Genomic DNA, 21,695 nt, shown 5'->3' on the forward strand with positions numbered 1-21,695 from the left:
TATGGCAGGTTGATATCGTCGGTGATGATGGAGGAAGTGACAGTGAGGCATGAAGGTGAGAATAGGCATCGCCGGATTAAAATGCTGGGGGCGATATAGAGGAGGCGTACTAAATTGTGGATAATGAAGTTTATGACAAAATGGTGGATGAAATCGACGTAGCGAAACAGAGTGAGACCATCCAGGAAACGCGGTGTATAGTTAAACGAGCAGTTGGACAAGACGGGAGTCGGCGAACTATCAGAGTCCGGATAGTCGTACGACTTCAACCCGTGCAACACATCCGGCGATGGCAGCAAACATCAAAAAGTGGTGCAAACTAACAGCAGCCGCTTTCATCGTCTCCACCTTTTTCCTGCTCTGCGCTGATCAACTGGCAAAGCCGGATTATACTCCGCATCATCCAGCGGAATTCCAGCAACCCAATCATCAATGCATCGACTTGGTGGAGAACAACTCGACTACCGTCCGAGGTCGAATTAAAACCATCTTGTTGTGGAACGCTCCTCAGAGGCCGGAAGTTGTCATCTTCGGCACTGGGCACGACGCTTTCGTCCAGCACGGATGCCCAGTCAGCGATTGCGAATTAGTCAACAGTCCCTATCAGTACCCGGAACGATCTGTGGACTCTTACGACGCCATCGTGTTCAACATCAACGACCAGTTTGGCGTGGGAAGTCGGCGGCCGTATGCCGATGGGAATCAAAGGCCGGCCACTCAACGTTACGTCTTTTTTACACAGGAACCACCTCCTGCGCTGGTAGATCAGAATCTGGCCCAATACCGAAACTACTTCAACTGGACCATGACCTACCGGATGGACTCGGACGTCCGGTTGCTGTACGGGCGGATCAGCCCAAAACCGTCGGCACCCAAAACGATGGAAGAAACGGAGGTCAGAATGAGAGAATCCACTCGCCAGTTGATGTTGAACAAACGAAAAATTAACAGAAGGAAGAAGAAAAAGAAGAAATTAGTGGCCGCCATGATCTCCCATTGCACAACGGACGGCCAGCGGGAACAGTACGTCAAACAATTGAAGAAACACGTCAAAGTCGACGTGTACGGATGGTGCGACGATGAAGGACTAGGCTCAGGTCTGCGTTGCGACACTCACGAACTTCTGACGTCCACTCCCGAATGTTACAACATGCTGGAATCCAATTACAAATTTTACTTGTCCTTTGAGAACGCCATCTGCCAGGATTATGTGACGGAAAAGTTTTTCCACATCATGAGCCTGCGGGATATTGTGCCCGTCGTCTACGGTGGTGCCGACTACGCCCAGTTGGCACCGGAGCATTCGTACATCGATGCCCTGCATTTTGAGCCGAAGAAACTGGCCGCCTATTTGGAGATGTTGGCCGCCAACGAGACGCTGTACAACGAGTATCTGTGGTGGAAGGACGACTACATCGTTGAAGCCGGGCTGGAGCAAATGGTCCGTCACGGTTTCTGCGACCTCTGCCGGAAACTGCACGTTGACAACGAGCGAATCAAATCCTACCCGAGTTTGTTTCCCAAATGGCATCCCGGAAGGTGTTCTCGTCCTACATACAAGTCGAAGAAATCTCCGAAAAAATTCCCTTTTCTAAAATGATTTTATTTTAAATTCAATTTACAATTAAGTCATGGTAATGGCTAGGTGACAACAAATAATATTTATAGGCGTATTTGAAATACAATCTTATTTATATATAGACCCTCCTGATGAACTGACTAACTGATTGGTTTTATAATCTAAATCTATTTAATTAAAGCGCATCAGCAGAGTCATGTCTCATGTTGTTTTGTGGCTTTCAAAGGTTGAGTTGATTAACCTATATAGAAATTTTACGACTGCTGCTGTAATTGTTCGTGATTTAGGATTATCTTGTTATTTGATTGGCACCAGTTTGGTGTGTTTCCAGTCAAATGGCCTCCAGTTCACTCGAACTATATTTTCAAACTCTACCCCTTTGTTAAGGTGCAGATTAAAGAGAGTGAATAAAGGAAGGGTTACAATCAGTAGAAAAACTCTTTTAAGTTTTAACTGCCCTTGTTGCCATGTCTACTTAAACAAAATGATGAGTGATGACGTATCGATATTTAATTTAGAGGCGTTTTTTTTTTGTTTTTGTCCTCAGTCATTTCAGTCTGGTGTGACGCGGGTCCGAGTCTGAGTGTCTGACAGATTCGTTGACGAACAAAAGTTTTGCTTTTTCTCAAGTTTTCTACGTTGTATTTGACAGTTGTTTTTGTTAACTTGAATCAAACAAGTCTAAAAGAATATCGTTAGTTCGTTGCTTTCCGGATTGCAAATATAAGAGTGGGTATTCATTTTCGTTTTCTTTGTGCGAGACAAGAAACGACTTGATTTCATTCCACAGCTATTCAGGAATATGAATGTGCGGTTTCTCTATTAATGTCTGATTATTTGGCTTGTTGAATTATTTGGTAATCTCAACAATTTGACGGTTGGCTCCAACTCACTTGATGATATAATATACAACCCTGTTGACTTGGGACAAGTTTACCTTGATTGTACAGTGCGTCGTCATTGCGGTTGCTTGATCACCAGTTTATTTCGTGTGTCTATACCGTAATTGATTAAACCGGTGCGGTGACTGTTGCTGCGCATGGACCGTGATCTCCAATGGCGTGGAGCCTATAACTTGGCAATATCCGGCACAGCCACAAGTGTATACCGTCTCTCACTTCCGTTATTCTTGACGTGAGGATCGGTCCCACTCCAATTGACATCCTCGAAACTCGAAAGGTATTTTGTTTTGTTTGTTTTACTTTGTTTTGCCAGCAAAACAGTTGATCAATTGTTCATAATGTTTTAGTCTAGCACCTCACCAGTGATGCCTATCCGACGCGACAAGCTCAAAACATTATACTTCGGCTCGATGGCGGCAATCATTATTTTTGTCTACCTGAGATTTTGGTTCATTTCTGCCCTTCGTGATGGAAAAGAAGTTGCCAAAGACGCCAATCAAACCCATTCGACAATATTAATCTCATCAATGGTGCAGGAATTCAACATCGTCCGATACTCGGACATTGTCAACGTGGAAGGCCTTAACCAGTCGTCGTCGTTAAATTCCATTTCACTTCTGTCGGACGACAAGCGAATTTATTTTCACGAAACTACCGGTCGAGATCACCTCAACTTGCGCCAATTGTGCGCTGTCGAGTCGACGGCCAAAGAAAATTCCAACCGATCGATTCAGATTTTCTTTCAATCGAATCACGTCAACTTAACTGTCGGCCCACTGGCCCACATCCTCGAGAAATACCCCAACATTTTCGTGATCCTCATCGACGTCCGTGATTACTTCAACCAGACGGTATAATATTACTCCATCTGCACTTTTATTAACTGTTATGTCAATATTAATTTATTTATTTAATAGCCGCTAGAAGATTGGTACTTGCGCGGGGCTTGGCGACAGAGTCCGTACAAGACGGAGCATTTCTCTGACTACATCCGCATCCTCAGCTCCCACAAAGGCGGAGGAATGTACATGGATCTCGATTTTGTCGCCCTCAAGCCGTTTGATGACAACATTTTCTGGAATTTCGTGCCGGAAGAAGACGACAGCGTCTTGACTGGATCTTCGTTCCATTTCCAGAAGGATCACCCCATCGTCCGGAAGATGATGACCTACTTGGCCTCTTCCTATCATCCGAAGAAGTGGTCCTATTCCGGCCCGGCAATGTTCCAGTCGGTTCTGCTCAAATATTGCCAGAGGCGAACGCCTCTGCCGACTTATCCGGTGTTCCTTTGCCCGGACATCCGCGTCCTTCCCAAAACTTATTTGTATCCCTACAAATTTGCCGAATGGAAGCGAATGTTCCGCTCCTCCAACGTCAGCGGAGACGACGCCATTTTCCAAAGCTACGCCGTTCACACCTACAACAAACTGTCGAAGAAAGAGCCCGTCTATGTCGGATCCAATCAGCTTTACAGCAAAATCGCCCGTGTTCATTGCCCAATTACTTACGCCCATGCCTTTTCCAATCTGAAAGTCAATTACTTTTGATTTCTTTGTTGTCAACGATCCAGAACTTATTTATTTTTTGTTATTTTTGTAATGTTACACTTTTTTTTTAGTTACATGTAAGAGTTGAATGCAGGGTAAGACATTTTTTTGATAATCAATTATTACTGAGAACCAATCTGAATCACTATAGATAATGACATCATTTTTACGTGACTGCCTGGTGGGTGACAATTAAAAAAAATCGTCAGCATCTTTTTTGTCTTTTTTGTCAAAAGATATTCTTGATTATGGATAGAAAATGCACGACGAAAAATGCATATCGGTGAAAAAATGGAACTGAGAATCAGGGGTCGATCACTGATCGCGTTTCTTAATTTCAAGTAAAAAGAAAATTCATCGAGGAAACAATATTCCATCGAAAGATTTCGTGTGATCACTCGATTACTGGGCGAGGTCATTTCGGACAAGAGTTTTCCGGGGTTTTCCGCTTTCACAATTCGTTCCAAACTGAACTGCAAATAATCCATTTCAAACATCGACAAAATCGCAAATTAAAAGAGACGTTTCAATCATGGGTTCAGAATTATTATAAATATAAGTCTGCGACAAAGACAGACTCGAATTCTTTATAACTTTCAAGTTACAGTGAAATAAATCAATTCTTCTCATCACAAAGATTTTTGCTGAAAAATTATCCATAAAAGCCATACGCCTTACAAACCAGATGAAAACAGTGCAGCTGGCAACTTCTATTCGTACGATCCGTTCTATTTTGAACTTTTAATGATCCGAAATGATTACAGATGAACTACTGTTCTCCGCCTAGATTATTTTGTTTTTGTCAAACCACCGACTAAACTGGGTTCATCATGGGTTCTTCATGGATTGACAAAACCCTAAATTCCTGTTACTCTCTTGGAATAATAAATTTTCTGCATTTACAGTATTTGTCATTAACAGACACCAATGTCTACCCTACTTTATTCCCTAATAGCCGAGTTCAACAATATCACCTTTGATTTAAAAAAAAGCCCTTTCATTTATTATCAATTGTTTATTGATGCCACTGGTATTATGTTGTACGAGCAACGCACATATAGCTGCGCTTTGCACGTACAACACCATACCGAAGCAACAGTACAGCTAGACTAAGACTCGTGTCAGCAGCACTTGCCCACCGGTATTTATGCGCTACTACTGACTGTGGGTGTATAAGTGTGGGGTCAGGTCGTCGGTGTGCTCATTGTGCTGCATCCAGCTGGGTGTACCATACTATATGTAAATATAGGTTTCCGTGTGTTTCTTGTACATAGCCTTATTTCTAAGCCAATAAGAATTTAGGACTGACGCAGCAGGCAGCAGTGATCGTGACCACGCGAAAATTATTTAAATAATATCCTTGATAAACGGTCTTGAAAAATTGTGGTAGTGCGCACCCAAGTCATAAGTCAATAAAGCTTTGATAAATAAACACGTAAACGACCAGGATTTCTTATTATTTTATAAGGCCCCACCTGAGTCAATATTTGTCACGATTATTTTAGTTTTTTTATTCCTCGGTTTGCACTGCTTTGCAAAGTCATGCCTGTGAATGAACAAACCAATTTCGTATATGGCCTTACACTTCCCAATGTTGAGGGGTTTTTTTCTGGGCGTTAACCTTTCACGCCCATATTAGCATAAAGCTTTGGTAACCACTAACAAAATTTGAATGGTATTTATACAGTCCTAAAGTGAAGTACCAAGACAGGTATTCAAGTACAACGTGTGTATACACTATACAGCAGGTAGACTACTTCACAAAGCTGAAATCATCGCGCCGAAGTTTAAGAATAGGAGACAGTCATTTTGAAAAACTTACATTATAAGCATTACAGCGTTATTAAACCATTTTATTAGTTTATTAGTTTAAAATAATTGATATAACAAAATGATGAAATGCATCGAGCGCGCAGTCACCAGAAATTTTTTTCTTGCAATGAATCATGGCTGAGTATTCTAGTCTTTGTCCTTTCTGTACTCGTCGAGAAAATCTCGAACGTAGACTACTTCACGTGAGTATGGCATTGAAATCAAACCGAATTTGATGAATTTGTTGTCCTCCATCAGCCGAGTTATTGCGGGTTCACCTTCAGGAGTGTGGTTCCACTCTACTGTCATCGTCTAAATTGCGATTTTATGACACGAAAATCGATTTGTTATAGAAAAAAAATTAAAAATAGGTTACCTTTATGTAAACTTTGTGCCAAGGTACGGTTCGTAAAATTTTGTATTCAGAACCTTCCACGTCCAAACCGAAGTAGTCTATGTCGGTTCTGCCCACAGCCAGCAATATGGAATACAATGGAAAGCACTGAACTTCGTATATTTTGTCATTGTTTGCATCTATATTATTGTTTACAGCTCCGTGGCCTGTTTTGCTGGTACTGTTTGAAACCTCAAGGATAGAACTAAGGCTTCCTACAGTGGCATTGTACACAACCTATCAAACACGGTGAAAAAAAAGTCCAATAAATTTTTCAGTTTTCTTCAATAGAGTTTTTCAATGTAACTAACAATAACTATCTATTACGTCAGACCTTGTTCATATTGAAACTTGTGTAAAACCCTATGTATTAGATCTAATTGTATTTTGGTAATTTTCTCCTTACTCGCATGGGGTAAGGTTTCGTGCTGAGACAAACTGGTGAAGTGTAAGCTTTACGGTTGCGGTATTTGAGCTGGTTGAAAGCTTTTTTATCGGCTTCTATGAGCAATCCTGTCCAGCCAAGTGATCGCTCCATGTACAAAGTGTTTGACAGGAACTCGCCGTCGTAACCACCGCACTCGATGAAAAAGCCGTTGGTCTTTAAACATTAAACAAACAATTATTTCACATTACAGAGCCATTTTTTTTTGTTGTATCTATCGCAGAAAAAAAATTATAAGCGTTTAACTCACTGTATTCTGCAGAATTTGCAAAATGGCCTGCGATTGTCCATCGGAAGGATCTAGCGATTCGGGGTGATCCAATCGATACGGAAGATTTTTTGGTGCTGGTTGGAGCAAATAGTTGCGACGAATAAGTCGAATTACACACGGATGGTCTTGCTCCAGTTGATACATATTTGCGTACTCTGAAATAAATTTTTGAAGAAAAAAATCAGGACTGTAATTTACATAATGTTCTGGCAACGGGAAAAAAAAACGAGAGAAACACCTTTCTTCTCCAACACACTATAAATGATGAAAAAAGAGTTTGGACCGGATTTATGAACATACCTAAAGTGCAATCATTCGGCGATAAATATATATCTGCTGGTGCCTCTACCCAATTGAGTCCATGAACTTCTTCCATTAAGTTGTATTTAATGGGCGGTGATTTTTCACTGATGTGTTCTTGCGGAAGATCTTCACCAACGTTTTGTTCAAGCTAGACATTTGAAGATCAGAAAGCTTAAATTGGTTATTTTCGCAAATCAAATTTGTTGGCTATTATTATATGTGGTGTAGAAACATCGCGACAGTTCTGATGTTTGATACAACATGTCAGACGAATGTCTGACATTTATGTTCCGTATAGAAAGAAAGATATTCATACAAATCAGTCCATTACTTTTTCATAATTGTCTTACTTGTTCTGGCTCGAGTGGCTGCCTCGCTTTCGTTGGTTCGTCTATAGCAAAAATCGGATCCATCTCTTTTGGAATGAATATGATATAAATTAAAGACATCAATAATAAGATTGCTGGAAATACAAAGATTCGCGAAAGAGTCGAAAAGCGAATCGCGCGAGTGAATCGCATTACTTTATCCGATTGTTCAATCCTGTGAGTTAGCCTAATGGTAAAAATTTATTTTTTTAGTAAACGTCCTTTATATATGTATAAATTTTACTTACAGCAGGCAAATGAAACAAACTTTGTAGCAATGTGACGTATAAAATTTATGTTAAGTCTGCCTATAGACATCAAAATTTTCCCCTATGGTTTGACTTAGGGGAGAAAACAACCTGCATGTCCGTCCTTTCAGAGCGGTCTATGCTTGGATCAGATAATGCTGCGACCGGGTTGATAATCAAATCCTTAATGGAATATTTTTCAAATTTTCAAATTTTGACAAGGTTACGATAGAGAATGCTAGTACAAGCGGACGATTTTTTAAAATAAAAAATTAAACGCGCAGTCTTGCCTAAAAATTGAATGACTTGGTTGCTTTTCGTAATTGGATGTTTCACGGCCATGTGACATCTCCTTTCATTTTCATTGGCTTGTTGGGATTTTTTTTCTCGGCTTTTTATTAATAGCCGCTGCTGTGTTGACTTGCCAGTATGATATAATTGGATAGAATTTGTTATTGATAATTTAAGCCTTTGCATTACGTGAAGGCGAAGCTCTGACGAGTAGACTTTGTTGCTCAGATGACTCCTCCCACTTGCGCAACTTTTTTTGTTGTTGAGGAAAGAGACCTAGCTCCCTTATTACAGTCTATTGCGCCTTCACCAACTGCCGCTACTTGAGTGTCTACAAAGTTAATGTCGAGGTGAATGTCTGAGTATAAGAAATCTTTCGAAATCATCACTTGCTGCTCAATCTTCACATCTATTTGAAGATTGAGCGTAGTCGCATGATATGTATAATGTTATTTGTTTTTAATTTTTATTATAGTATAATTCTAATTAAATTTATTTCTTATTACTTGGAATAGAATTATCCCATCTGAAGCCCCGCTGCAGCAATATTCCAGACTTTCGTCACAGATATCCGAAGATATTTTTCGCTCAATTTCGAACGTTATCGTCATCTTCTACCATGATTATCGTTTTCATCTCTGCGCAGGTAAAACAAAAAACAAAATCATTGAAATTCATAATGCATAAATTAAGGCAAAAGAAATTAAAGACATCCGAAAACAGTCCATCCCACTAGCTACGCTATCCACACCGAGCGTCGATCACAATTTATTCAATCAAAGCAACGAAATTATTATTGATGTGGTGGTGAAGTAAGAAAATGGCCAACCATATTATCGTTTTTCTCAATGTAACAATCAATTTGCTGGAATTCACCGTCATAAAATAAATAAAATCTTAAATTTTCCAGCTGAAATTTGACTTTTAAAAATCATTTTCCGCAGTAACTATTTTATGTATAAGTGTGTAAATGAGTAAATTGTGTAAATATGACACAAGTTTTTTAAGAAAAATTGCAGCTATAATTCTCATCACATGTCTACAAAGCTACCACACAAAAAGCTGCTGCACATAAAAGACTAAAACTGAAGTGTATTTAGCTATGGTGTTGTGCAAAGTCAGCAGCATTTTTTAAATAAATATTTGCTTGTTCACATTTTTACTCTGTCATGTTTAGTGTAAATAAGGGGTGAAATGACGTGCGAAAATTAGGGTGCTATATTTTTAAGATAAAAGAAAAAAATCTTATTATAAGAGTTCTTAACTGGGCGGAACGGCGAAACCGTGAAAACCTGGCGTAGATAGCTTATGAAACTCAATTCTTCAACGACATTTTGGTATCATCTTGTATATTTGCTTTACTGTGTATTGCTCTGGTAGTCTATAGTAGTCACACAAGTGCAATAAAAAGCGTCAGACAGAATGACAAGAAATAAAAGGTTTATCATGGTATTTTCTAACCATACTAATTCGTAACATTTACTGAAAAATGTTATCTATATAATCGTATACAAGCAGTATATGGACCAATAATACAATAACATGATTCTCAATGGCTGAATAATGAGACATTTAAAAAGCGTTTAACAAAAACTCCATTTAGAAGTTGCATTGGCTGGGCGACACTTGGGAGGACACGGAAACTTAAGTTCTTCTTCTGGTTTCCCTCTAATACCAATGAAGAGCATGTCTCTTCTCTGTGTCGGAAACGGATGATGGCTGAAGGGTATTTTTTCACAGCAGTAGCTATCGTGTACAACCTATAATTGTGCAACATTCAGATAATTAATACTTGGTGTGCCTTTTCATACTGAACTTACCATATTGGTGATGGCTATCGGCCAAATCAGTTTATCCAGCAATTTTTGGTCGTAGTCGTACTCATGCAGATGATTTTCGGTGAACATTTTTTTGGACGCATTTACGATTGAGGAACGATCCTGGCTGATTTTAACTCCCCAACAACCTAAATTTAATAGAGTCATTGTTTCAAGTAATAGGATGCGTGCACAGAGTTTGTGCAACAAATATATAATAATCGGATAATAATATATAGATATAGACAGTTCGAGTCTGCTTGTAACAAGAAATCCAACTATAAACAAAGCATATTGTATAGTACATCCAACAATAAAACGGCAATGTGCCGGGTGATCCCTCATAATGTGGAAGGTTTTGTTGCTGTCCAGCCATTCACGTACGGCGTCTTTTTCACGAGGTATGATATTGCTGTCCGAGTCCCTCGACATAAGCGTGTCCACCATGTCGTCAAGCAAAGGTAACTAATATTATTAATAAAGATAACTAATATTCGTGTGCGTGTTATCAGTTGTACAGTTTCGTGACAGCGTTCACATTTATACTTACCCAACGCCATGTCATTGCAAACAAATCCGCCAGTTTTCGCTTCTCAATGATATCTGTTGCATTGCACAAATCGACGTGGCCTGCGCCCAAGTCCAAAGTGTTTTTGAGAAATTTCCACGTTTCTGTTTCGTCTTTCGTCAAGTTGTGGTAAATTCTTACAATCCAACCTATATTATTATGAGATTATTGCCATTGCATATAATATCACTGAAATGTTTATTAAATTGAAAACTACCTGGGTAGATGAGAGGAATTATCTTGATGGTCTCTTTAAAAGGTCTCAAATATTTGTGAACGACATCCGTTAGCGAAAAATTGCCATAGATGGAATAGGAAATCACTTTTTGGTGAGGGCCTCTTCGATCAGCAGCACGACTACTAGTTGATTGGACTTCTTTGTTAATGACACGTAGGTCTATAGACGGAATAGCCGCTGACGGTTTTTCTCCTTGTTGGTGTTTGATTAAAATGATATTTGATTTGGCAATCGTCAAGAACTGGTGTAGGAAGACAACGGTCAGCACCAGACTCAACCAAGTTGCTAAAAGCCAAAACGAAGCAAGGTGACGGTACGGAATAAATTTAACACATTTGTATCGAATCATATTTATAATTGATGCTAGGCCTCAATTGGCTACATGTGTTTTAGCGGACACTATGGGATTAATATTAGCGTTAGTGGGCTGGACACACACTAAACCTGTACTCTCTAACGGTAGCTTATTTCATTTTTTCCAAGGTTCGTAAAGGGGCGGAACTTCTCTAGGTTTCATTTTTGCGGTGCCCTTCGTCAGTGCTCAGTGGGCGAGAAATCTTTTGACCTTCAGAACCCCACGTATCGTAACTAATATAATCAAAGTAAGACGGGTTTTTTTTAAATTTCAAATGAATGATATTTCCTTTTTTGTCATTCGATGTATTATTAAATTACATACATGTAACGTATAAATGTATAGAAAACCATTAAAGTGTGTCATTAAAAATGCACTGATGAATTGTACTGCGGTAGAAATTGTCGGTTGCCACATGAGAATTCACCTGATTGTCACTCACCCAAGCGATAACACGACTTAGATCGCATTTGACTGGGAGTTCCCTCACAAAAATACTATTTTATTTTGCAGTTCGACATTAAAAAAAAAAATGGGAATTAATTATCAATATTATTATTTTTCTGCATCTTGACAGTATTATGTACAAGTATATCACCTGGGTGAAAAATGGATTTTTAGGCCGGCTTTTTCAGTACATAGCCCCGTTAAGTAAACATCATCAAAGGGCATCATGGGCGTCGTCTGACTTGCAGCTAATAGAGGGATTATTGCACTTCCTGGAATCAAGATAGTTCCACCCGTAATGTATTCTGGATACTGATTCCATGGCCACTCCTCAAATGAAATGTCCCACTTGCCATCTAAATTTAAAAAAAAGAAAAAACATTAGATAAGTTAAATTCCATTCAAATATAACATAATATAATACCTCGATTGGGAATAAATGCGCTCGGGTAGGAGCCAAACACACTTATATTTAATTGATAGTATAATTTAAGAAAATGAGTCAAATTGCGCACGTTAACGTAGACATCGTCATCCACTTTTAGAAGGAAGTCAACTTTGGAGCAGTGTCTGTACAGCCAGTTAAAGAGACCTGCCACTTTCGATGACAAATTACGATAGAAATCCGACACTCCTATCTGAATGATATCGCCGTACAGTTTACTCTCCTCTTCTATTTTGGCTTGCGTCACATTATTGGCCGTCAGTCCCACAATGAAGCCGAAACCAGCGGTAACTAACAAGCCTTTGTCACTCTCCATTTTCAGGTGATTTTTCCACGTCTGTCGAATCATTTTCCGCTTTTCGAAATTATTAGGGGCCGATATGACAGCTATGAAAACACTTATTTGATCGACGGTCACGTTCGGACACTGCTGGATGGTGATAGGGTACCGGAAGGAAAGGACGTCGTTGATCACCGGACCGAATTCCGGTTTCAGTGGTTCCGCATTAGCTAAAGGTAACAATCCCAATCGAGCCACCGCATACCTTGTGTAATTTTCCACTCCGGGGTAAGAAGTGTTACGTAAATTTGCTGCCATATAATTGAAAAACTCTCGTTGTATAGTAATGTTTGCTTCTTGTGTGTTTGGCAGTTTTATGATTTCAGCTAAATTCACATTTGTTTTCTGAAATTTTCTGTTGTCTTCTTCTGATAAAATAGAACTGTTTTTCTTCTCTTTTCGACACAATTTTATCATTTCTTCTCTTGCCTCCCATCGTACGTCTTGCATTATTAGAGTATTTTCACCCAGCACCTGCGAATTCAATTTTGTTGTCGTAATTTTTATATAATTTATTTATTATATGATATGCGCGCTAAACGCAAATAAAAGTACCCGTTTAATCAGAATAAATAAAAATATATATATTATTCCTTATTATACCTGTTGATAAGAGGTTCTCGTCGGAGTGAGGATCAAAATCAAATTGATAATACCGCTGGCTAGCAACAGCAATCCCACACAGCCGAGAGAAAGATGATTATTAAACCATCTGATGATTGTTATATTCCGGTGCTTAACTGTCGTGAAGAACGAGGCTATTTTTATTTTTCTGAAGGCCATCTTATTACGAACAACCTCTCCTTGTTCAGCTACATTAGATACTATACGTAAATTTCTTCACGGACGTGTCCCATTCTCCGATTTTTATGTTTGCACACATGCCCGAAGCAAAGCAAGAGGCGTATTTGATTTTTTCTTAGCAAATGGCTTCATTTTTTTTTCTTATACCGAATTAATTTGATTAAATTGATTCAAATTACATTAAGTTTTACGTGGACTTCTTAAATAGAGAAGTATCTAATACGAATTGATAAATATTTGATTGATAAAATTATTTAAAAAATTGCTATTCTCTGTTAACTCACACACAGCACAAAATGAAAATATAATTTCCACGAGGATTAATATTTATACAATATGGGATCTAGTTTTGAATTACATTTATTTTCATTGAGTTGCATTGATCGGAAAAAGAATGACAGAAAAATGTACATACAAATCTTCTTTAGGTATTATTTAGTAAATCTTTAATAAATATGACATCTCTAGTATATTGAAAATCAAATGCACCAATCCGGATGAATCCACTCTCCTCCATGAAGCTGGACAAGGCTTCCTGTCCCTCCAACAGGTTGTCCCACTCAACTGTTAGGGTCTTGTCATTCATGTATTCACATAACGTCATTATTTTCAACGAGACCCTTAATTTTTTTAATACTTGATAATCTTTTATCTTTACCTTAATGTCAACTTTGTGCCAAGGAATAGTCTTTAGGATTTTCAGTTCATGCCCTTCGACATCGAGACTGAAAAAATCAATTTGAGTCCGTCCAACGGCCAACAGAACCGAGTAAAAGGGGAAGCACTGGACAGTTACCAAATCAGGATCAACACCAGGAACTCCAGGTTGCTGTAATGTTTTCGCTTCGCCTTCAATGTGACTGAGACCCGTGTTCTGTTTCGGTTGAAACTTGACCTTGCGGATTGAGTGAGAAAATTCATTTCATTGATTTTCAGCTTATTATTATACCGTAAATGCTTCGTTTTTCCCGTTCTTACTTTACTGCCATATGTGCGTTGGGTGTACGTATATTAATGAAACCATCAACTTATTTTAAGAAAAGTTTTTTTTCACCTGAGTAGGAAATGGCTCCAAACTTAAACAGATGGGCAACGTCCACGACTTGCGGTTGCGGGATAAAAGAGATTCGAAAACTTTGGGGTTGGCTTCGATCAGCACGCCACTCCAGTTGAATTTACGCTCCAAATCGATCGTGTTTGACAGATACTCGCCATCTAGAGCGCCACATTCTACAAAGAATCCGTTCGTCTATATAACAATCAAATCCTTATTTTGCTATAGCTCATCAATCGTAATTGGTAAATGAATTTGGAATATGAGCTTTAATTTATTTCGAATTTAATAAAAAGCAACAGCACCTGATTTTTTAAGAGCCTGAATATAACTCCAGTTTGTCCTGGTGATCGATCGTTCAAGTCTTTCGAGCCCAGTTTAAGAGGCGCATTTGGCGGCGACGGTTCATTCAAATAGTGTTTTCGAATAATTTCAATGACGCAAGGGTGATCTTGGGCCAATTTGTTTGCGTTGATGTAATCTGTTTACATACCATAACAAGTATCAAAAGCGTTGGTTTCATAAAGCCGGAACTATAACATTTATGTTTAGAATATGTGTGTGGAATATAGTCACCTAAGGTGCACGCCTTGTCGTAGATGTTGAAAAATTGCTTGAGTTTGCCAAGTCCACCTGAGCCGCTAGTTTCATCCATCAAGTTGTACTTATTGCGATTGTTGTTGAAGAAGCGTGCTGGCATTCTAGCGTTAAGATTGGTTCTCTTCTCTCGTTGACTGAATTCATCATAACCATGTCCGACTGATCTTTTATAAATTAGTACTAGGCTTATCGACATCACCAATATGACAAAACAAACCGAGAAATGCTGCAGTGATTTACAACGGAACGGAGAAGACAAGCAATGACCGGCTCTCATGGCATGTCCTTCTCTGTTGCAGAAGCAATTCAAACTGCTCATCTGTTGGCCATTTACAGTTGGACAAGACCATCAAGCAATGACTATATACTTTTTGGGAAAGTGGGAGGGGCTTTTTGGTGTCTCGGTATATAGTCAACTTCTCCCAAAAGTGTGCTATGTATATAGCTACCGTGCTGAAACATTTAATACACTCGCATTTACTCAAAGAATTTTTCCTATTCCATTTTTGAATCTATATTTATAGTAGTTACGTATTAAGAACTTGACCAAAAGAACCTGACGAAGTACTTACAACATTGGGCTAGGAAATAATTTGAAGAGAATTCTGTTTATTAATGGAAACAAGGTGTATATGCTATATACAGTTCAAGGCTGTCATACGTGTAACATCTGCAATATGCATTAATCATCCAACTTAGCTTCAATAATGTACCGTTATTACGACTAATTCCTTCAAAAATTAGCCTAAAATTTAAAGACTTGAATGACGCTAAACACACGCTTTGTTGGTCAACTGGCCATTCCACCAAGCAGCAATGTCCACGTAAGTCTTACTTTCTTTCTTGTTAGTGTCGCTCAACAAACTACACAGTGGACACCATCCGCCTATAGGCATAGCATCGACAGTATATTGTCCCCTCCAGCGGAAGTAACTCAGGTAGAGCTCGTCGTCGACCATCAGTTTCTTGAGATGATTCGCCAAACTCTCTGGGCTGTCGAAATCCATGGCGTTGATGTAGGATCCGGCCGGAAGGTAAAACGAATAATCGGATCCGCCGTAAACCACCGGCACCGTGTCGTGCGCCATGGGCCGGTAGCATTTCTCCGTGACGTAATCGGGGCACAGTGAATTTTCGAAGCTCAGGTAGAATCGATAATGGCGACTGAGCAGGCGGTCGCAGCCGGCCCGATTCTGGCAGCTGTGTCGGCCGTCTCCGCATTTGCCGTAAATATCCACCGGAATGAAACGCGAGAGATTGCGGGCCAGCAATTCACGCCGGCTGTCCGTTTCACAGTTGGAAACGAACCAGGCGACGGCCCTGTTCTTCAAGGTCAGGTCGATTTGAAACGGAACTGCGGGAGTCTCTGGAACGACTGTTCGATTTAACCGCGGGAAATTCAAACAGGATGGCGCCGATCCGATACTACACTGAATTCGGCCATAGCTATTGACGACATCAGAGTCACGTCGATAAGTCATCGTCACATTGAAATAGTTCTGAAATATTGGGTGTCGTAAAACGTCCATTTTGGTATTCAGCGGTGATTCCAATTGAAAGAAAATAAATTTTTGATGGGGACGCCTCCATCCATTCGGAGGTAGGTCATCTGTGTGGAGATCTTGAGCATGGAAAATGACGGCGTCACTATCGTTAAACAATCCTCGATCGGTCGTGGTCAGACAACTTGCAACGTCATCAACACATTTTGAGAAAGGCTTGCTACCGATTCCAACTTCGAAATCGTTTGTTTCAAAGAATTTCGTCCAATACAGGATAATTATTGTATGGCCTGATTGCAGATGCGGTAGCGTTGTTGACTAAATGTTGTTGAATATTAAAAAAAAATAGACATGTCCATAACTTTTTACGGAACGTGGAAATATCGAAACTTTATTGTATTGCTACCTGGTGGTGACTTCGAGGAGACAAAATGTGAGGATTGCAGTAAGCAGGCATAAAATAATAAAAGGTGAAGACTGCTCCGATGACGCTGCTGGCTAACCAACGTAAACCAATTAATGTGCAGAGATGTAGCTTCAACTTTAACGAATGTAAAATGTTGTTAGCAGCCGTCGAATTACAACGAAACAACATTCTCCGAGGTTAAAATGAAACTGAGAGGTTGTGGGAGGAGCAATGCGGCGCTTGTCCCAGTCCCAGGTGAGCACCACTGGTTGGGCCTTCCATTTCTATGCCAAACATTTAAACTGCTATAGCCTATACAGCAAAAGAAAAATCGCCTGGATAAAACGTTTGAAAATATCCAGTGTGTTAGACAAGAACGCCGTGAGGTTTTTGGGGATTGAATGTTTCCGCACAAAATTAGACGTTTAAATATTGTTGACAGCTTGAAATGGCTGTTATTGTTCGGCAGTGCCAGCTACTTCATTTTCCAACACCCCCTCAACATCTCCTATCGGCAGGTATGGTTTATAATTAAAGCTATGATTGCTTGTAACAGGTTTAGAACAACACGTTTATTTTAGAACCATCATGATGGGAAATCGGATAATACTAAAACTACGGTAACCATCGATCGAGAACTCTTAGATTACCTCATTTTTCATTTACGTGACACGGCGTATGACGGTGTCGAGAACTACACTCGGCTCATGATAGCCGCGTTAGATCTTAAAGGATTGCCTAATGTCGAACCGCTGATGCCAGGTATGCTGGGACCTGTTGTCAACGACATTACTTGGTTTAAGTACCCGATTGATATCGGCCCTTGTCGTCGCCCGCAGACGACGAACAGTAAGAATTATACTGGTGTTGGTCGCAGCCTCTTTATTGCTGTCATTTCGGCCCCCAATAACTTTGAAAGGCGCGCCATGGTTCGCCAAACTTGGCCTAATCACTTGAAGAATCAATCCAACATCTATAATCAGCTGGACGTTGTCGGATTTGGCTTTATCGTGGGTCTCACGAGGGACAGGGCTGTCCAGCAAAATGTGATGGAAGAAAATGATAATTACGGAGACATTTTACAAATCAACACGATGGACAAGTACGTGAACTTGTCGATGAAAGTAGCTGGCTTGCTGAACTGGGTCGACAATTATTGCCCCGGGGTCGATTACGTTTTAAAGGTGGACGATGACGTTTACGTCAATGTTCATAACTTGGCAACGATCCTCCACTCGCTATCACCGTCCGAGCGCAGTGTTTACGGCCGCCAATGTGGCGGAAATCTTCCGGCGCGGAGTGGAGGTACATATATATTCTACTGTATATCTCTTTATATATTTTCACATAAAAAACGGTTGGGGTTGCATCATTTTTATTTGTCCATCAAAGGTAAATGGCCAACAAGTTTTGAAAATTGGCCGTGGCAGCGGTTTCCATTGTATTTTCAAGGAGCTGCAATTGTCATTGCTGGCAGTGCAGTTCGTCCAATACTGGCAGCTATACAGACAACTCCTTACTTCATTTGGGACGACATGTACCTCATCGGACTGTGCGCTGTAAAAGCGCGGATTCTTCTACGCACATCTAACCAGTACCATCGAGTTAAAAACCAATTCGTTTGACCGTCGTCTGTATGAAGGTATTTTTTCTTTGACAGGATTTTCATTGAACAGCCAGACGACTACGCTGATCCCTGTTTTGTGCGAAACTCGATTATGTGGACGACACCGAACACGGATGGAATGCATTCGTCGCATTCTGTGAGCCACAATTTTTACCATCAACATCCAAAAACTGCACATTGCCACCTAATAAGAAACAGGAGTACTTACACGGACGATCCGGCCACTGCAGCCGAATTTCCCTTCAGTTTAGCAAAGCAAAATTAATCAAGACATTTTTTTAAAACAATTATTATGTAATCCCACATTTGGTATTTTTTAAGCAAGGTGCAAAAAATTACGTATGAACTTAAATGTTGACAAAATGTAATACACGTATTAACACGTTGGGAATTCTATAGATCCTAGAAAAAAAGATGAAGCATTAAAAAAGTTCATGAATGTGGAAAAACGGGTGAAGTGGGAAAAAGCACTTCAATGCCATTCGTTTGGGGGAGCACAGGAGTAACGCCCGATGGGACTTGACCATCTCCACACTTTTCCGTTGTTTACCGACGCAATAACAAACAAAACAGACAAGGGCGCATGAAAGGACAGCAGAAGCTCAACATAAAGTACTGACAGCACTTGCCACTTGGCCATCAACCATGCAGGCGCATCAGCATTATGAAATAAAGGCGGAGTTATCAAAATCATAACGAAGGTTTGATGATTGTAAGACGGCCAGACACAATTCAGACGGAAAAATAATTCACGTTCACGAGTTAATAGCAAGTGGTTGATTATTATTCATTATACATCAAAATTCTAAGGTAACGTGAATTATATTAAAATTTCGACAGCCAATCAGCAGACTGTAAAGCCAATCAAATGACAAATTACCCGAATTACTATAATTCGGGATTTGACCTAATCCCGTTTAAAATCTCGTAATTTTTTTGTAAAACTGATTTCCGCCCTAACAAATGTGTTGTTATTGTTGTATCACAGATATATGATTGCATCATGATTATGCAGAGAGCACACAAAATTCAAGGAATTACTCGCGGGTTCCGCTCTTTATTTCTGCTTCTTCTTGCTCTACCTGTCATATTGATGTGCTGTATTATCTACTACACTTACAGTAGGCCCAATTCAGGGAAATTGGATTTGGAGTTGAACAACATAGTTAACCTAATAAAAGAAGAGTGTCAACAAAAATGTGACCAACGAAAAGTAAGAACCGATTATATATTGCAATTTGCAATCAAATTTCTCTTGTGGTTTGCCTATTTATTGAAAAATTTGAGAAATTTCATAATAAACGACTAATTACGTGTATATTCGAAAATCACTGGGTGGCGTTTTGAATAGCAGATCAGCTCTTCTTTGTCAAATGATTTGCCTCCAGAAAAGTACAATTTGATGGAAGAAACTTTTGGAACCAACTGGGTCTCATCACCGCCTGACACATATTTATCTTCGTTTGATTGCACCATAGGTAAGGCTGAGCCATATATTCCATTGCCTTGCCAAGAATGATCTTCATTATTTAAAATACGTAATGTTTCTACCTTTTTTTATTCATCGTTTTTGGTATTTTGATCCATTTCCATATCCCCTGCCACCTCTGACCTGTCCTATTAACTATTCTTAAACGTTGATTTAACGTATATAATATACAGAATCGTTCAAGTCGTCTGTTACTCTGTTCCATTAAGTTCGTTGATATTAACTAGCGAATTTTAACATTTGTCGACACATACATATTGTTGATATAATTCTATTTGGATGATACGTTTCTAGAGCAGGCAAATATATTGCAACTGCAACAGGACCATCCGTGTGTTATTCGTCTGATCCGGAATAACTACCTCCGCCTACCAGCACCCAACAGTCTTCCGTATCAACTAGACAATCCTGCAGTGATTGATCCCTCCGACGGACAGTCCAAGGATATTTTAGGAATTTTGGCGAATCAAGTATGTTTAAGATTTATTGTGGAATTATATCATTTGATAGTCGCTATGCAGTAAAAATAACCGACCAGTATTACCATTTCTACATATAGCTGCTAAATTTTGAAATGGCTGAAAAATCGCTAATTAAAACATACCCATAATTTTTTTTTTAAATTTTCTCCTGTTTTAATTTCAGACTAGTGGTTTTTTTATTGAATGTGGCGGCTACGATGGAGAATATCTGTCCAATACCTTATACATGGAACGTTCACTCAGCTGGAGTGGATTGCTCATAGAAGCAGACAAAAAATCTTATAGTCTGCTGTTATCTCGCAATCGAAAAGCTTACAGTTTACCGACCTGCATCAGTACAAAACCTTACCCAACACAAGTAAGACAATGTCGTTTTGATGAGAAACAATTTTAAATAGAATTATAAATGACTTTTTTTATTGTACGGCGGATTTGGAATGCATGCATATTAAAAGGTTACTTTTAATGGCACTGTCGGTGTTGGAGGTTCAGTCATCGAACAAATTGATGCAGCTACCAGTGACAACAGCGTGGATGGTGTGTATGCAGTTCAGTGTTTTCCTTTATATTCAATTTTACTTGCCGTCGGTAGAACCCACGTGGATTATTTCAGTCTGGATGTAGAAGGATCAGAGTATAAAATGCTGAAAACCATTCCATGGTCCAAAGTAAACATCAAGGTAGATTACACATTTCAGTTTATATATATTATGTACATGTAGTTATCACAATTTATTAGTAGGTTATAAATTCAAAGCATGTTTTAAAAATGTTAATTATTAACAGTTAAAGTTTGAACTTAAGTCATATTCCATAGTTGCATTGCACGCTGAATTATTATTGTATTTATAGACGTTGACAGTGGAGTGGAATCATATACCAGAAGGGGAGCCTGAATTGACTCGTTTAATGGAGCATAACAAATTTAGAAAATCCCACATGATTTCCCAGTACTTTTCTCGTGATGTAGTCTACGTCCAAGACTCTTTTAATATCTATAGAGAGGTTACAGATTAACCATATTTTCTAATTTTTCAGCACTTTCCCCTATCTGTTAACATATCTTTAGGAATGAGGAATAGGTCTTTTTCTTGAAATTGTATTTGGTCTGCTGGTGCGCAATAAATAGGCGATATCCTAAACAAAGTTGCTTGAATGTCCTTAAATAACTAGTCAATCCATTCAGGTAACTTAAGCATACAACAAATTATTCTCCAAAAAGTCAACATGACTTTGGATTCTAAAAAACACACACTTTAATGCCTGACTTGTTGGAACTCAACATCCAAACAAACATAGGACACAACAACCCTTTCCTACCTGCATGACCCTTACTGTTTGCGTCTTCTTCTTCACTATAT

At 39.3% G+C, this 21,695-nt stretch overlaps 9 protein-coding genes across 10 annotated transcripts; 4 read left to right on the forward strand and 5 right to left on the reverse strand.

Moving 5' to 3' along the window:
- Positions 1-289: 289 nt before the first annotated feature.
- LOC124316730 (alpha-(1,3)-fucosyltransferase C-like) lies at positions 290-1,600 on the forward strand. Its single transcript, XM_046782676.1, has one exon. The coding sequence runs from the start codon at positions 290-292 to the stop codon at positions 1,598-1,600; it is 1,311 nt and encodes a 436-aa protein (XP_046638632.1).
- A 507-nt stretch (positions 1,601-2,107) lies between these two features.
- Positions 2,108-4,239, forward strand: LOC124316373 (lactosylceramide 4-alpha-galactosyltransferase-like). 2 transcript variants are annotated; one of them, XM_046782283.1, is made up of 3 exons: positions 2,108-2,758; positions 2,834-3,332; positions 3,399-4,239. In XM_046782283.1, exons 2-3 carry the CDS (start codon positions 2,847-2,849, stop codon positions 4,026-4,028), a joined length of 1,116 nt encoding a protein of 371 aa, XP_046638239.1. In that variant the 5' UTR covers positions 2,108-2,758; positions 2,834-2,846; the 3' UTR covers positions 4,029-4,239. The 2 variants fall into 2 exon arrangements, with proteins under 2 accessions (XP_046638239.1, XP_046638238.1); XM_046782282.1 differs by having other exon boundaries at positions 2,110-2,758; positions 2,829-3,332.
- A 1,748-nt stretch (positions 4,240-5,987) lies between these two features.
- On the reverse strand, positions 5,988-7,094 carry LOC124316731 (protein Star-like). Its single transcript, XM_046782677.1, has 4 exons — positions 6,930-7,094; positions 6,641-6,835; positions 6,217-6,471; positions 5,988-6,152 (listed from the first exon to the last, which is right to left on the reverse strand). The coding sequence occupies exons 1-4, from the start codon at positions 7,092-7,094 to the stop codon at positions 5,988-5,990; spliced, it is 780 nt and encodes a 259-aa protein (XP_046638633.1).
- Positions 7,095-9,743: 2,649 nt separating this feature from the next.
- Positions 9,744-11,206, reverse strand: LOC124316732. Its single transcript, XM_046782678.1, has 5 exons — positions 10,763-11,206; positions 10,528-10,694; positions 10,283-10,442; positions 9,981-10,126; positions 9,744-9,920 (listed from the first exon to the last, which is right to left on the reverse strand). The coding sequence occupies exons 1-5, from the start codon at positions 11,130-11,132 to the stop codon at positions 9,744-9,746; spliced, it is 1,020 nt and encodes a 339-aa protein (XP_046638634.1). The 5' UTR covers positions 11,133-11,206.
- Positions 11,207-11,475: 269 nt separating this feature from the next.
- On the reverse strand, positions 11,476-13,131 carry LOC124316361 (beta-1,3-galactosyltransferase 5-like). The gene is made up of 4 exons (XM_046782264.1): positions 12,974-13,131; positions 12,010-12,844; positions 11,737-11,941; positions 11,476-11,635 (listed from the first exon to the last, which is right to left on the reverse strand). Exons 2-4 carry the CDS (start codon positions 12,818-12,820, stop codon positions 11,491-11,493), a joined length of 1,161 nt encoding a protein of 386 aa, XP_046638220.1. The 5' UTR covers positions 12,821-12,844; positions 12,974-13,131; the 3' UTR covers positions 11,476-11,490.
- A 402-nt stretch (positions 13,132-13,533) lies between these two features.
- Positions 13,534-15,115, reverse strand: LOC124316397 (protein Star-like). The gene is made up of 5 exons (XM_046782326.1): positions 14,805-15,115; positions 14,534-14,709; positions 14,229-14,423; positions 13,833-14,069; positions 13,534-13,748 (listed from the first exon to the last, which is right to left on the reverse strand). The coding sequence occupies exons 1-5, from the start codon at positions 15,103-15,105 to the stop codon at positions 13,599-13,601; spliced, it is 1,059 nt and encodes a 352-aa protein (XP_046638282.1). The 5' UTR covers positions 15,106-15,115; the 3' UTR covers positions 13,534-13,598.
- Positions 15,116-15,598: 483 nt separating this feature from the next.
- LOC124316733 (alpha-(1,3)-fucosyltransferase C-like) lies at positions 15,599-16,357 on the reverse strand. Its single transcript, XM_046782680.1, has one exon. The coding sequence runs from the start codon at positions 16,355-16,357 to the stop codon at positions 15,599-15,601; it is 759 nt and encodes a 252-aa protein (XP_046638636.1).
- A 1,281-nt stretch (positions 16,358-17,638) lies between these two features.
- On the forward strand, positions 17,639-18,629 carry LOC124316493 (lactosylceramide 1,3-N-acetyl-beta-D-glucosaminyltransferase B-like). The gene is made up of 3 exons (XM_046782474.1): positions 17,639-18,041; positions 18,129-18,330; positions 18,397-18,629. Exons 1-3 carry the CDS (start codon positions 17,663-17,665, stop codon positions 18,626-18,628), a joined length of 813 nt encoding a protein of 270 aa, XP_046638430.1. The 5' UTR covers positions 17,639-17,662; the 3' UTR covers position 18,629.
- A 459-nt stretch (positions 18,630-19,088) lies between these two features.
- Positions 19,089-21,470, forward strand: LOC124316381. The gene is made up of 7 exons (XM_046782296.1): positions 19,089-19,173; positions 19,352-19,576; positions 19,718-19,841; positions 20,147-20,322; positions 20,498-20,692; positions 20,790-21,014; positions 21,187-21,470. Exons 2-7 carry the CDS (start codon positions 19,367-19,369, stop codon positions 21,349-21,351), a joined length of 1,095 nt encoding a protein of 364 aa, XP_046638252.1. The 5' UTR covers positions 19,089-19,173; positions 19,352-19,366; the 3' UTR covers positions 21,352-21,470.
- Positions 21,471-21,695: the final 225 nt, after the last annotated feature.

This window comes from Daphnia pulicaria, chromosome 12 (assembly GCF_021234035.1).
Source record: "Daphnia pulicaria isolate SC F1-1A chromosome 12, SC_F0-13Bv2, whole genome shotgun sequence".
Classification (NCBI taxonomy): domain Eukaryota; kingdom Metazoa; phylum Arthropoda; class Branchiopoda; order Diplostraca; family Daphniidae; genus Daphnia; species Daphnia pulicaria.

Bases quoted from the DNA above. Each gene is read 5' to 3' on its own strand.
- LOC124316730 (XM_046782676.1), top strand. From the start codon at position 290: ATGGCAGCAAACATCAAAAAGTGGTGCAAACTAACAGCAGCCGCTTTC.
- LOC124316733 (XM_046782680.1), bottom strand. From the start codon at position 16,357: ATGGACGTTTTACGACACCCAATATTTCAGAACTATTTCAATGTGACG.
- LOC124316397 (XM_046782326.1), bottom strand. From the start codon at position 15,105: ATGAGAGCCGGTCATTGCTTGTCTTCTCCGTTCCGTTGTAAATCACTG. The intron at 14,710-14,804 runs GTGACTATATTC...GTATGTAAACAG, and splicing joins CGACAAGGCGTGCACCTTAG to ATTACATCAACGCAAACAAA. The intron at 14,424-14,533 runs GTGCTGTTGCTT...ATTGTTATATAG, and splicing joins TCAGGCTCTTAAAAAATCAG to ACGAACGGATTCTTTGTAGA.
- LOC124316732 (XM_046782678.1), bottom strand. From the start codon at position 11,132: ATGATTCGATACAAATGTGTTAAATTTATTCCGTACCGTCACCTTGCT. The intron at 10,443-10,527 runs GTAAGTATAAAT...TAATAATATTAG, and splicing joins TTGCAATGACATGGCGTTGG to TTACCTTTGCTTGACGACAT. The intron at 9,921-9,980 runs GTAAGTTCAGTA...GCACAATTATAG, and splicing joins CGATAGCCATCACCAATATG to GTTGTACACGATAGCTACTG.
- LOC124316361 (XM_046782264.1), bottom strand. From the start codon at position 12,820: ATGCAAGACGTACGATGGGAGGCAAGAGAAGAAATGATAAAATTGTGT. The intron at 11,942-12,009 runs GTATTATATTAT...TTTTAAATTTAG, and splicing joins CGCATTTATTCCCAATCGAG to ATGGCAAGTGGGACATTTCA. The intron at 11,636-11,736 runs GTGATATACTTG...AAAATAAAATAG, and splicing joins AAAATCCATTTTTCACCCAG to TATTTTTGTGAGGGAACTCC.
- LOC124316381 (XM_046782296.1), top strand. From the start codon at position 19,367: ATGATTATGCAGAGAGCACACAAAATTCAAGGAATTACTCGCGGGTTC. The intron at 19,842-20,146 runs GTAAGGCTGAGC...ATACGTTTCTAG, and splicing joins TTCGTTTGATTGCACCATAG to AGCAGGCAAATATATTGCAA. The intron at 21,015-21,186 runs GTAGATTACACA...TTGTATTTATAG, and splicing joins GGTCCAAAGTAAACATCAAG to ACGTTGACAGTGGAGTGGAA.
- LOC124316731 (XM_046782677.1), bottom strand. From the start codon at position 7,094: ATGTATCAACTGGAGCAAGACCATCCGTGTGTAATTCGACTTATTCGT. The intron at 6,836-6,929 runs GTGAGTTAAACG...TAATGTTTAAAG, and splicing joins TGCAAATTCTGCAGAATACA to ACCAACGGCTTTTTCATCGA. The intron at 6,472-6,640 runs GTAAGGAGAAAA...CGTGTTTGATAG, and splicing joins CGAAACCTTACCCCATGCGA to GTTGTGTACAATGCCACTGT.
- LOC124316493 (XM_046782474.1), top strand. From the start codon at position 17,663: ATGGTTCGCCAAACTTGGCCTAATCACTTGAAGAATCAATCCAACATC. The intron at 18,042-18,128 runs GTACATATATAT...TGTCCATCAAAG, and splicing joins TCTTCCGGCGCGGAGTGGAG to GTAAATGGCCAACAAGTTTT. The intron at 18,331-18,396 runs GTACCATCGAGT...TTTCTTTGACAG, and splicing joins CTTCTACGCACATCTAACCA to GATTTTCATTGAACAGCCAG.
- LOC124316373 (XM_046782283.1), top strand. From the start codon at position 2,847: ATGCCTATCCGACGCGACAAGCTCAAAACATTATACTTCGGCTCGATG. The intron at 3,333-3,398 runs GTATAATATTAC...TTTATTTAATAG, and splicing joins GTGATTACTTCAACCAGACG to CCGCTAGAAGATTGGTACTT.